At 31.8% G+C, this 12,004-nt stretch overlaps 1 protein-coding gene across 3 annotated transcripts; it reads right to left on the bottom strand.

The window, feature by feature from the left end:
* Positions 1–108: 108 nt before the first annotated feature.
* Positions 109–3,762, bottom strand: LOC111680366 (lachesin). Of its 3 annotated transcripts, none has more exons than XM_046950446.1 (9): positions 3,505–3,762; positions 3,318–3,436; positions 3,040–3,247; positions 2,799–2,981; positions 2,611–2,739; positions 2,349–2,547; positions 2,141–2,289; positions 509–568; positions 109–447 (listed from the first exon to the last, which is right to left on the bottom strand). In XM_046950446.1, the coding sequence occupies exons 1-9, from the start codon at positions 3,584–3,586 to the stop codon at positions 257–259; spliced, it is 1,320 nt and encodes a 439-aa protein (XP_046806402.1). In that variant the 5' UTR covers positions 3,587–3,762; the 3' UTR covers positions 109–256. The 3 variants fall into 3 exon arrangements, with proteins under 3 accessions (XP_046806402.1, XP_046806403.1, XP_023297765.2); XM_046950447.1 differs by having other exon boundaries at positions 109–441; XM_023441997.2 differs by having other exon boundaries at positions 2,808–2,981.
* Between the last annotated feature and the right edge of the window lie 8,242 nt (positions 3,763–12,004).

Here is a 12,004-nt window from a genome sequence, read left to right as displayed (position 1 = left end):
CTTAATTAAAAAAAAATTATAGATAAATGAAGCTTAAGTTGTTATTATATTTAAATATAATTTATGTTTTTCTTTTTTTCTTTTGTCATTATTTATCATTATTTTAAATTATAATATTAATTCATGAGTATTTTTTATTGTATAAGTGTGTGTTGTTTGGTTTTGTATGTATACAAATTATACATTTTTTGTTTTTTTTTAATATTTTTCATATGTTTGTTTGTTGGTTTTACTTCCGGCCACAGAAATTATTGCATCATCTTGTTGCAAAAGATAATGTCAAACAGCTTAAAGTTGTTATTGTTGTTGCTGTGGTTGTTGATAATAATGATGACAGTTGTGTTTTTAAATTACGGCAAAATAATAAAAATGTTAGTGTTAATTGTAACCAGGATATTCGTTGTTTCACTAGGCTGTTGGAGGCTGTGTTACGTGACTCTTCTAATCCTGGGCAAAAGTGTAATTTAATATTTTTTCTTTTTTTGTTAAATGTTTATAACAAACTCACCTCCTATGAAATTTAATTGATCATCATTTATGGTTGCGATACCGGGATGTAATTTGATTTCTGTAAAGAGATATATGCATATAATAAGGGAATTTTTGATTTATTTCAACTCTATGATCTTCGTTATTGTTGACTTTATGATCAATTATAAGTTTGATATATAAAATTGACTTTAAAGTTAATTCTATAGCCGACTATACTGTCAACTCTAAAGTAAACTCTATAGACGAATTATCGACTTATGGATCAAGACTGTAAACGACTTTATGATCGAGACTATAGTCGTTTTTATAACAGAGCTTAAAATCGATCGTCCGCTCTATGATTTACACTAGAGTGGACTCTATGTTCAGGTCTATAATCGTCTTTATGATCGACTACAAAATCACTGTACGATCATGTCTGTGATCGAATCTATAGTCGACTCTATAATCAAGTCTATAGTCGTCTCTATGATCGAGTCTAAAATTGACTCTGTTATCGTTTCTGTGATCAACTCTGTAGTCTGCTCTTTGGTAATCTCTATAACGAACTCTTTAATTGATTATAGAGTCGATAATGTGTTCGACGGCTCTATGATTTACTCTATAGTAGACTCTATGATCAAGTCTATTTTCGTCATTATGATCGACTTTATAGTCGACTCTACGTTAATTTCTATGATAGAGTTGACTCTACGATCAAAGCTATATTCAAAGCTATGATCGACTATAAAATCGCTTTACGATCATGTGTGTGATCTAATTTATAGAAGACTTTATGTTCAATTCTATAGCCGTCTTTATAATCGAGTCTAAAGTCGACTCTGTTATTGTTTCTGTGATCAACTCTACAGTGGGATCTTTGATAAACTCCAAAATTATCTCTTTAATTGACTATAAAGTCGGTAATATGTCCGACCGTTCTATGATTTACTCTAAAGTCGACTCTATGATCAGGACTAAAAAGGTCTCTTAGATCGACTATAAAGTTAAAGTACGATCATGCCTGTGATTGAATCTACAGTCGACTCTTTAATCAAGTCTAAAGTCGCCTCTATGATCGAGTCTAAAATGGTCTCCATTAATCGTCATTATGATCGACTAAACGATCATTTCTATAATCGATTCTATAGTCGACCCTACGATCAAGTTTACAGTCAATTCTATGATCATGGTTTACTCTATGATCGATTCTAGAGTCCATTCTACGATCAATCAATAGTTGTCTATATGATCGCGACTATAGCCGATTCTTTGGTAGTCTCTATGTTCGCTATATAGTAAAAATTATTATCTACGATGTACTCTATGATCTAGTCTATAGACTAGCCAATGATTGAGACTATAATCAAATCTTTGGTTGTCCCTTTAATCGACTTTATAGTCGGTTCTTTGATTTAATATATAATGATCTATAGCGTCGACGATATGATCGAGTCAACTTTGTGATCAAGTCTATAGTCGTCTCTATTATCTACTATAAAGTTGACTTTAGAATCAAGTTTATAATCGCTCATATTGTCTACTCTATGATCGGTCGACTTTCTGTTTAAATCTAAAGTCGAATCTATGATCAATTCTTCCCTCAAACCTATAGTCGATCAACTTTATAAACCACCTTATAGTCGGTTTTACGATAGACTCTACTTACCATACAATCTCAGCGTGCCCTCGGCTCTTCCCAAAGAATTCGTGCTTACACAATGATATGTACCAACGTCGGAGGGTGAAAATGAGCGAACGGTCAAAAGCATAACTCCTCTATAGCCGTCTCGTTTTTCTGTTATGGCATATTTGGGACTAAGAAAAGATATCTTATATTAACTTCCTTAAAAGAAAATATTAATTCAACCACTTACCCATCTAATAACATTTCGGGTCCTGGTTGTCCCGTTTCCAAACTATTGCTAGAAACACTAGCAAAACCACTAGGTGTACGAGCACCCTTAAGCCAATATGAAACCGGTGAGGGAGAAGCTTCTACATGACATTCCAGCTGAACATCAGAGCCGAGTGGAGTGCCAAGCAATTGACTGGGTGCACGAACCATGGGAGCAACTGGAGAGGAAAGAAAATTTTGATAAAAAACTAAAAGTTATAAAATCAAAAGGTGTTACTTACACTGCACACTTAACGACACCCTTTTACTGACCGCTGGCGGTACATCATTCGAAGCTATACACAAATAGGCACCCATTTGTCTTCTCTCCAAACGCACCAGTTTTAAGGCAGCACCCTGATAAGATTCCACTAGAAACATAAACAATAGATCAATTAAAAACAGAGAACACATTTGTTGTTAATCTTACCATACACACCTCTCATCAACTCCCGACTGCCGGGTTTACGCAACAGAATCATTTCACCATCCTCACGACGCCAAGTAACACGAGGCTGAGGATTACCAGTAGCTTTACAGATAAGGGTAGCATCTTCTCCCTCTTGAACGGCCAAGTCAGAGGAAGATTCTTCGTTAATAATATCGGGAGGAACTGGAAGTGTAAATGTTGTTAATTTTGAATTCGTCAAAGTTAATATATCGAATATTACCTTGTACATCTATACAACCCACTTGTTTCTTCATGGGACTGGTATTTATTTGGCACATATAACAGCCACGATCACTTTCTCTTAATTTACTGATTTTCAACTTCCATGTATGCATATCCTCATGCATAACACTAATGCGAGCATTATGCGTTACCACGCGACCTTGTAATGCTAAAACTGTTTGATCGGAAGCTCTTAGCCAACCCACCTAAGTAAATTCGATAAAATTTAAGAAATCAAGAATTCATACAACTTAATTTGATTTTCAAAGATCTTACCTTATTTTTCCCCAAATTTCTTACAGAACAGGCTAAGATTGCCTCTCTACCCGCTGGAAATGTTACATTATTTATGGTACCAATAAATTCTGGATCGGGATCTAATTGCATATTTGGCTCTAGAAGTATGGCAACAAAAAAAGTTCGTTAATTGATTTGTTATTGTTTGTGTGTGTTATTTTATTACCATTTAAATTTTGTGAAGAAGAATTTGGACATTTTGTGGCCATAAATAGGAATATGACTAATAATGGATGTATTTGTTTCATTTTTGTTGATTTGTTTTCTTTGTTAGAAATCACAGTAACTATTTTGGCATGGAGAAGTTCTCATAAAACTTCTCTTACTTTCGCTCTTCCCTTTTCTGATTCTCTAACGATCTTAACTAAGTGTTAAGTTTTTAAGATAAAGATTTGTCTTTTGGGTTGTCATGGAAAATTTGATTTAATCTGTAAAGATACAAAAAGGATGAGTAATTAAATTAGTTATAGTAATCAAGAGTTTTTATAGAAAATATTTACGTATTATAGTTTCCTGTTATTGACTCGACTTCAAGATCGAGTTCAAAATCGTCTATACACTCGATTCTATAATCTTCGTTATGTGTGAGTATGTTTAACAATAGTCGACTTTGCTCTAAAGTTTATTCTATTCATTATGATCTACTTTATAGTAGACTCTACGACCATTTCTATTATCGAGTCTATAGTCGCCACTATGATCTTATATACAGTCCATTCTTTGATCATGGTTTACTCTATGATCGATTCTATATTCCATTCTACGATCAAGTCAATAGTTGTCTATATGATCGCGACTATATATGATATCTATGTTTGACAATACTCGTCTTTGTGCTCTTCTTATTAGTGGACTATTTGCTCTATAGTCTATTCTATTCTTGAATTTTATACTCGATATTAAACTCTATATATGCTTGACTTTATACACCATTCTATGAAATTCCATTTTCTTTTTTAATATTTAAAACATAATCGAATCTACGAGTCTACTCAAAATTTTACTCTACGCTTGTTTTTATGTTCAAGTCAATAGCCGACTCTGTGGTCTTCATAATACTAAAATCTATGTTATTCTAAATAGCCGACTATATGCCCGAATCGATAGTCCACAATAGGCTCGATTCTATGTTCGAGTCAATAGTCGACTCTGTGTTCTTCATGATAGTGTACTTTATGCTATTCTAAATAGCCGACTCTATGCCCGAATCTATAGTCTACTCTATCCTCCAATTCATAGTCGACTTTATATTCGACTATATTATCTACTCTATACTCGACTCAATAGTCGACTCTGCATACTATTTAAAGTAGACGACTCTATCCCCGAATCTATCCTCGAATTCATACACGACTCAATATTCGACTATGCTTTATACTCTATATTCAATTCAATAGTCGAATAGCCCGAATCTATAGTCTACTCTATCCTTGAATTCATAGTCGTCTCTATTATCTACTCTATACTCTTCTCAATAGTCTCGAGTCAATAGTCGACTCTATGCACGAATCTATAGTCAAATTCATAGACGACTCTATACTCGACCATGTTATCTACTCTATACTCGACTAAATAGTCTCGAGTCAATGGCCAACTTTCTATGCCAATCAAAATGGCTGACTCTATGCCCGAATCAATAGTCTACTCTATTTTCGAATTCATAGTCGACTCTATACTCGACCATGTTATCTACTCTATACTCGACTAAATACTCTCGAGTCAATATCCGACTTTCTATGCTATTCAAAATGACCGACTCTATGCCCGAATCTACAGTCTACTCTATCCTCAAATTCATAGTCGACTCTATACTCGACCATGTTATCTACTCTCAAAGAGTGGGCTCTATGCTATTTGAAATAGCTCATACTCTATACCCGAATCTATAGTCTACTCTATCTTGGAATTCGTATTCGATTCTATACACGACTCAATAGTCTCGACTCTTCATAATAATGAACTCAATGCTATTCTAAATAGACTACTATACTCTAACTCTATACTCGACTCAATATTCTACTCTATGCTTGACTCAATACACTATTATTTGGTAGACTTTCTAATCGATTTCTTTATCGACATTATGATCGTATTCATAATCGATTCTTTAGCCAACTCTATGGTATACTCTAAGTTTGTCGCATTAATCGAACATATGATCTTCTTAACTCGGACTCGGTGCCCTTCTAATTGGCCAATGTTATGCTCGTTTGTCTACTAGATACTCGAACTCATAATAGACTCAATAGTCTACTCTATGCTGGACATTAGACACAGGAAAAGAATGGTCTACTTTATCTTCGATTCTCTAGACCCTTCTATGCTAGACTATGTAGTTAAATTTATAATCCACTCTATAGTTTAATTTTTATTCTGTTCTATGTTCGAGTCATTAAAAATCGAATCTATCTATTCTTTGTTTGACTCTTTGCACGACTCTGGAGTTATCCTTGTCAACTCTTTTTGATAATTAGTAATAGCTTATGTTAAATTATAAAATTTAATAAAATATATAGACTTATAAAGCTGTTTATCTATTCAATATCTATTTCATCATATCACTTTCTCTCTTAATTACTTCATTGCTTTTGAAAATAAATTCCGTTTTAAATTATGTTTAATCGTAAAAAAAGGAAACAAATTTAAATAAATTTTCAATAAATCATATTGTATATACACACAGACATAAATAGAATAGTATGTTTGTTATCTTTTTGACAAATTTGCTATTATATATGTTATATATGATTTGGGTATATACCCATATATACATATGTATATTTTAAATATAATTATTTGTTATTTGACCAGCATTTATACCACATATTTACACACAGGTATTTTAGCTATATAGATAATACAAAATATTTCCATAGATAAGACAATAGATATATAAATTTCTATACATTTATGTACATATTTTAATGCATTCATAGTAAATAATAACAATCAGATAGTTAAAAATATAATTTATAAAAAAAAATACCGTATAAAATTTACTTATATAAATTTTTCAAATAATAAAAAAAATCTATGTTTGATATATTAAGTCATTTGATATTGAAACATAAATGTAGATGACATATACTAAAACACATACATATACTCAAATTTAAAATAACATGATTACATATACTGACATTTTGAATGGAAATAATGTATCGCATAAAATGTGCAATAAAAGCCCAAAAGTTTTTGCATGCGATCAAGGATCAATTCTGGACATAGAATTGTATAAAGGCATTTTTGTATTGTCGGCTTTGTGATTGACTCCATAGTCTCCTCAGTGATCGATTCTTTGATCGTCTGTAAGTCAACTCAGTAGTTGACTATATGGCAAACTCTATATTCTACTTTTTAGTCGAAGTAATGATCGACTTAATAGTTGATGATCGCTTCCACTCCTTAGTCGACACAGCAACACTATAGTTGATATTGTCAGCGATACAATAGTCAAGTCTGTGATCGAATGTATGATCGGCTCCACAGTAGACTTTGTGATCGACTGTAAGTCAACTCTGTAGTCGACTATATGACCGAAACTTTTTAGTGAATATTCTAAGATTTTAATCGACTTAATAGTAGACTTAATGATCGATTCTACTCCATAGTCGACATAGCAACACAACAGTCAATAAACAAGACTCTACAGTCGACTATATGAACTAGTCTATAAACGAGTTTAAAGTCAACTATGTAGTAGACTTTATAGTCGACTTTATGATCTGTTCTATAGTCGACCATATGATCTATTCTATAGGCGACAATGTGTTATACGCTATAGACTTTATCGCTGTCTCTGTGATTGTCTTTCAGCCAACTCAATTGATCGGCTTAATAGTTGACTTAATGATCGATTCTACTCCATAGTCGACTCAGCAACACTAAAGTCGGGTCTGTCATATAATGTATGATCGGCTCTATAGTAGACATTGTGATCGATTCTATTCCACAGTCGACTCAGCAACACTATACTCGATCAAATGTATGATCGGCTCTATAGTAGACTCTGTGATCAATTCTATGATCGATTCTATAGTCGACTTAGTATATTATCAACTCTATAGTCATTAGCCGACATAAGACTCAACACTGTAATCGATTCTATCGTCGACTATATGATCTGTTCTATGGTCGACTATATGAAATAATCTGTAGTGTGATCTATTCTACAGTTTACCATGCGATAGACTCTATAGTTTTCTATATGATCGACACTATAGCTATGTATGATCAGCTACTATAATTGACTATATATCTACTATAATCGATTTCATAGTTAACATTGATCGATTGTGATCGTCTTAATCACTGGTTCTATACCATAGAGTCTATAGTTGAATCTGTGATTGATTCTTTAGTCGACTATGTTATTTATTCTACAGTCTACCATGCGATAGACTCTATAGTTTTCTATATGATCGGCGCTATAGCTATGTATGTTCGGCTACTATTGTTTACTTTATATCGACTATAATCGATTGTACAGTTAACTTTGATCAATTGCGATCGTCTCAATCTGGTTCTATAGAGTCTATAATCTAATCTGTGATCCATTCTAAAGTCGACTCTGTGATCAACTCTGTAGTCTACTCTATGATTGACCCTATAGCCGACATTAGGTGTACTTTACGATCAACTCAATGGTGGTAACTAATGTTGATTATTGCTCTATAGTCACTGCTTGGCTTCACGCACATTTCTGTATTCGACACTAAGTACTGCTCAGTAAACGATCTTGTTATTTTTTAAGAATTATAAGATATTTTCATTTCAGGAGTGCAGTCCTTAAAACTATTTAATGCTCTAAATGAAATCCATTAAAAAATTTAATAGTAATGATTGCATACTTTAAATGTCCTAGGTAATGTAGCTAGAAGTATTTTGATTACTTTAATATCATCAAACAATTGAGAAGATTACTCTTTATAGTACTTATTGGCTTTCGCCTAGGATGTCACAAGTTAGATTCAGATACTCCTAACTACAGGGTTTTGTATTTATCTATGTATTTTTATGTGTATGTGTAAAGTTTATGTATGTGTTTTTGGCACTTTTTGTTGCTATTGTTATTGTTGTCACTGATAAAATGTCACAAAATATAACACCAAAAAACCCATACATATACATTTAAACAAATGCATTCCTTTGTATAAACATAACTCGAACTCTCACATACATGGACATACTCCGTGACACTTAACCAAATAATATTACACTAACTATATACCAGCAGTTTTACCAAAAGTCTAAGGTATTTCTATAACATACATCTTACATTCCAACAAAGCTCCTAATTGCTTATTTAATGCATTACATATAATCAATCTAATAGAAAGTCAAATTATTACATCCAAATAATGTTGATATAATTGGTTACTTTATATACCCAATGTAATCTAGCGAGAAGTGTTTTAGTATTTCCTATTTAAAACTTAATGTATAGTTATCACAAGTATTTAAGAACTGCAGGTGTATTTTAATATATATGTACATTTGTTTGTTTATGTCTAAATATGTATATGAATTTTTGTGGGTATGTATGGAAAATCCATGACTTAGATATAGTTAGAATGGTTTACCTTCTAACACATTTTGAATTTAGATTGTAAATATGTGTCACCGCATACCATTTCACTAGTCAAATGCACACATCTACAAATACATATATACTCACACAAACACACCTTTACACATACATATTTATCTAAGTATGTTTGTATAAATGTGTATAAATTTCTACTAAAAACTTCCAATCAGTGAGAGAAATGTTAATACATAAATAATCAAAAAAGGTTTAAAGCAAAGATTTGCTTACAAAGAAAAAACAACAAAAATTCAAGGTTGGAAGGACCAAAATTTTAATTTCAAATCTTTAAACATAAATTCTAAAGCCATTTATTTAAGATAAAATTCAAACAATTCTGCTAGCTATAGTCCAGACTATAAGGACTATATAGAACAAATTGTAGACGTGACTACAGTCGAGGCTATACACGTGACTTTAGTAAATGCCATGGACAGGTCTATAATCGAGACTAAAGACTAGACTATAGTCCAGACTTTAGACTATAGTTCACACTTTAGACTATAGTTTCAAACTGTAGACTACAGTCCAGACTACATATGATTCTATAAGTATTTCAAACTAAAGTTTACAGTCTAGCCTAGACTAATAAAAGACTATAATCCAGACAGTAGACGATATTGTAGCCCAGACTGTAGTTGATACTTTAGTGCATACTATAGACGAGTCCATAGTTCAGGCTGTTGACGAGACAATGTTCTGACTATAGATGAGGCAATGGTCAAGACTATAGTCCAGATTATTGAGGAAACCATAGTCAAAACTATAAACGAGAGTAAAGTCCTGACTACTGCGGACTATATAGTCAAGACTATAGTAAAGACTATATAAGAGAGAATTTTCCATACAAGACTATAGTTTAGACTTTAGACTAGACAATAGTATAAACTGTATACGATACTATAGTTTAGACTACAGTCTAGACTACAGATGATTCTATATTTCAAACTATATATTATAGTCTAGCCTAGACTAACACAAGACCATAATCCAGACATTAGAGTACTTTAATGCAGACTATATATTGTTTATGCGACTAAAGTCCGGACTATAGATGACACAATAGTTTATAATAAAGACGAGATCATAGTACAGATATAGTCCAGACTATAGCCGAGATTATAGTAAAGGCTATGGATGGGTCAATAATCTAGACTAAAGACGAGGCTGTAGTTTAGACTTTAATCCAGACTAAAGATGACATTATATTTCAGACTGTAGACTGTAGACGAGACTATAGTCCATACTGTAGACTGTAAACAAGACTACATAAGAGACTAGACCCGGGACTATAGTTAAGACTAAAGCATAGAGTATATAAGAGAGTATTTCCAGACTACTTCAAAGACGATACAGACTACATATTCTATATTTGACTGCAGTCCAGACTACAGATATCTATATTTCAGAGTATAGATGATAGTCCAGCCTAGACTAATAGACGAAACTTTAGTGCAGACTATAGATAGGACCGTAGTTTAGGATGTTGACGGTACTATATTCCGGACTATAGCCGAGACAATGGTCTGGATTCTAGACGACAATATAGTACAGATTATTAACGAGACCATGGTCAAAACAATTAATCAGACCATTGTAAAAACTATTAACTATAAAAACTATAAACGATAGTAAAGTCCAGACTATAATCGAGACTACATTGCATAGTTCAGATTATTAAAAAGAGATTATATTTCAGACTGGACTCGTTACGAAACAGAAACTTTAAGTTTTATTTGTATTTTACATTCTTTTTTCTGAGTGTATTTTTATTTCAACTGGTCAAATACCTCAATAAATTCAAATGCTTATGAACAAATACCTCTATATATATTTAGAAATATAGAAAGTTATATGTACACATGACAAATATGATACAGTGTGGTGTTTGTATTATTCTTGTTAATGTTTATATTTTTGTTTGTGTGCGTGTGTGTATGTGTTTACAGAAAGAAAACCTACAGTTCTGGATCCTAGTCCAGGATCTAAATATATCTAAAATTTGCCTTACATTTAAAAAGATATAAGTTTCCTATTTACTTGGAGATCTAAAATTAATCAATGACTACTCTTTAGATTACTTGGAGATACAAAAGTAAATAACAATGTTCATTAAAAAACTTAAAAACATTTTAGTCAAAATTTGTTTGTCTAAAAGAACTTCATGGTCTATGACTTAATATACAAACATATGTATGTGTGTCCAGCAAGTGTTAGTTAGAATATTTGTATTTGTCGTATTTGATTGAGTATGCTTATGTGTGTGTGTGAGTGTGTATGTATATATTTTCCATTTGTAGACCGGAAATTGTTATGCATTTTTGAAAAAGTTAAACCTTTCATCAAAATCGTACATGTGTAGCATCCATGAACATATTGCATTCATTTCAAGTTCTACAATTACACTCTCACTTCACACATGTTGTGTTACTTATACCAACACATTCATCACCTTTAATACAAACAGGACATTGTATTATATTGCATTTTATTGTGCGATGAAAAGGAGGAAAAATAGAAAAATATTTTCAAAAATTTTTTATTTCCTTAGTATGTCCCCTCTGTATGGCATTTCTACCATTAATCTTTATAACAATTCATTTTTCTGTTTTATTATGTTTTTTTTTTAATTTTTCTTCTCATTTCTTTTATAAATGTAAAATAACCTGTTATTTATTAAATTTGCTATGTTTCATTTGTTGTTGTTTTTTTATATATAATATTTATCATGTTGAAAAATTTGTTTATTTTTAATAATATTATATAGGCAAATGTATTGTTTTGTTTAATTGCAATTTGTTTTAACAAATGTTTAAATATTTGTCCTTTTTTTGGTTTGTTATTTGGAAATATTTTGATTTATGTTTGTTATAATTTAAGAAATGTTTGTGAAAAGTAAATAAATGTAATGAAGAAAACTAATACACAAAATAAAGGAAACAGTTCTGCAAAAACCTAAACTGATCGGGAATAAAACTGAACTAGATCTGAACTAGAACTGAACTAGAACTGAACTAGAACTGAACTAGAACTGAACTAGAACTGAACTAGAACTGAACTAGAACTGAACTAGAACTGA

The sequence above is a fragment of the Lucilia cuprina genome, chromosome 4 (assembly GCF_022045245.1).
Source record: "Lucilia cuprina isolate Lc7/37 chromosome 4, ASM2204524v1, whole genome shotgun sequence".
NCBI lineage: Eukaryota > Metazoa > Arthropoda > Insecta > Diptera > Calliphoridae > Lucilia > Lucilia cuprina.
The sequence above is the reverse complement of the archived record's forward strand: the minus strand, read 5'-3'. Positions and strand labels throughout refer to the sequence as shown.

What these genes read in the sequence shown, in the direction of transcription:
- LOC111680366 (XM_046950446.1), bottom strand. Translation starts at nt 3,586, where the DNA reads ATGAAACAAATACATCCATTATTAGTCATATTCCTATTTATGGCCACA. An exon ending in GGGTTGTATAGATGTACAAG is followed by an intron (nt 2,982 to 3,039) that starts GTAATATTCGAT and finishes TTACACTTCCAG; the next exon opens with TTCCTCCCGATATTATTAAC. An exon ending in GTTGATGAGAGGTGTGTATG is followed by an intron (nt 2,740 to 2,798) that starts GTAAGATTAACA and finishes TTATGTTTCTAG; the next exon opens with TGGAATCTTATCAGGGTGCT.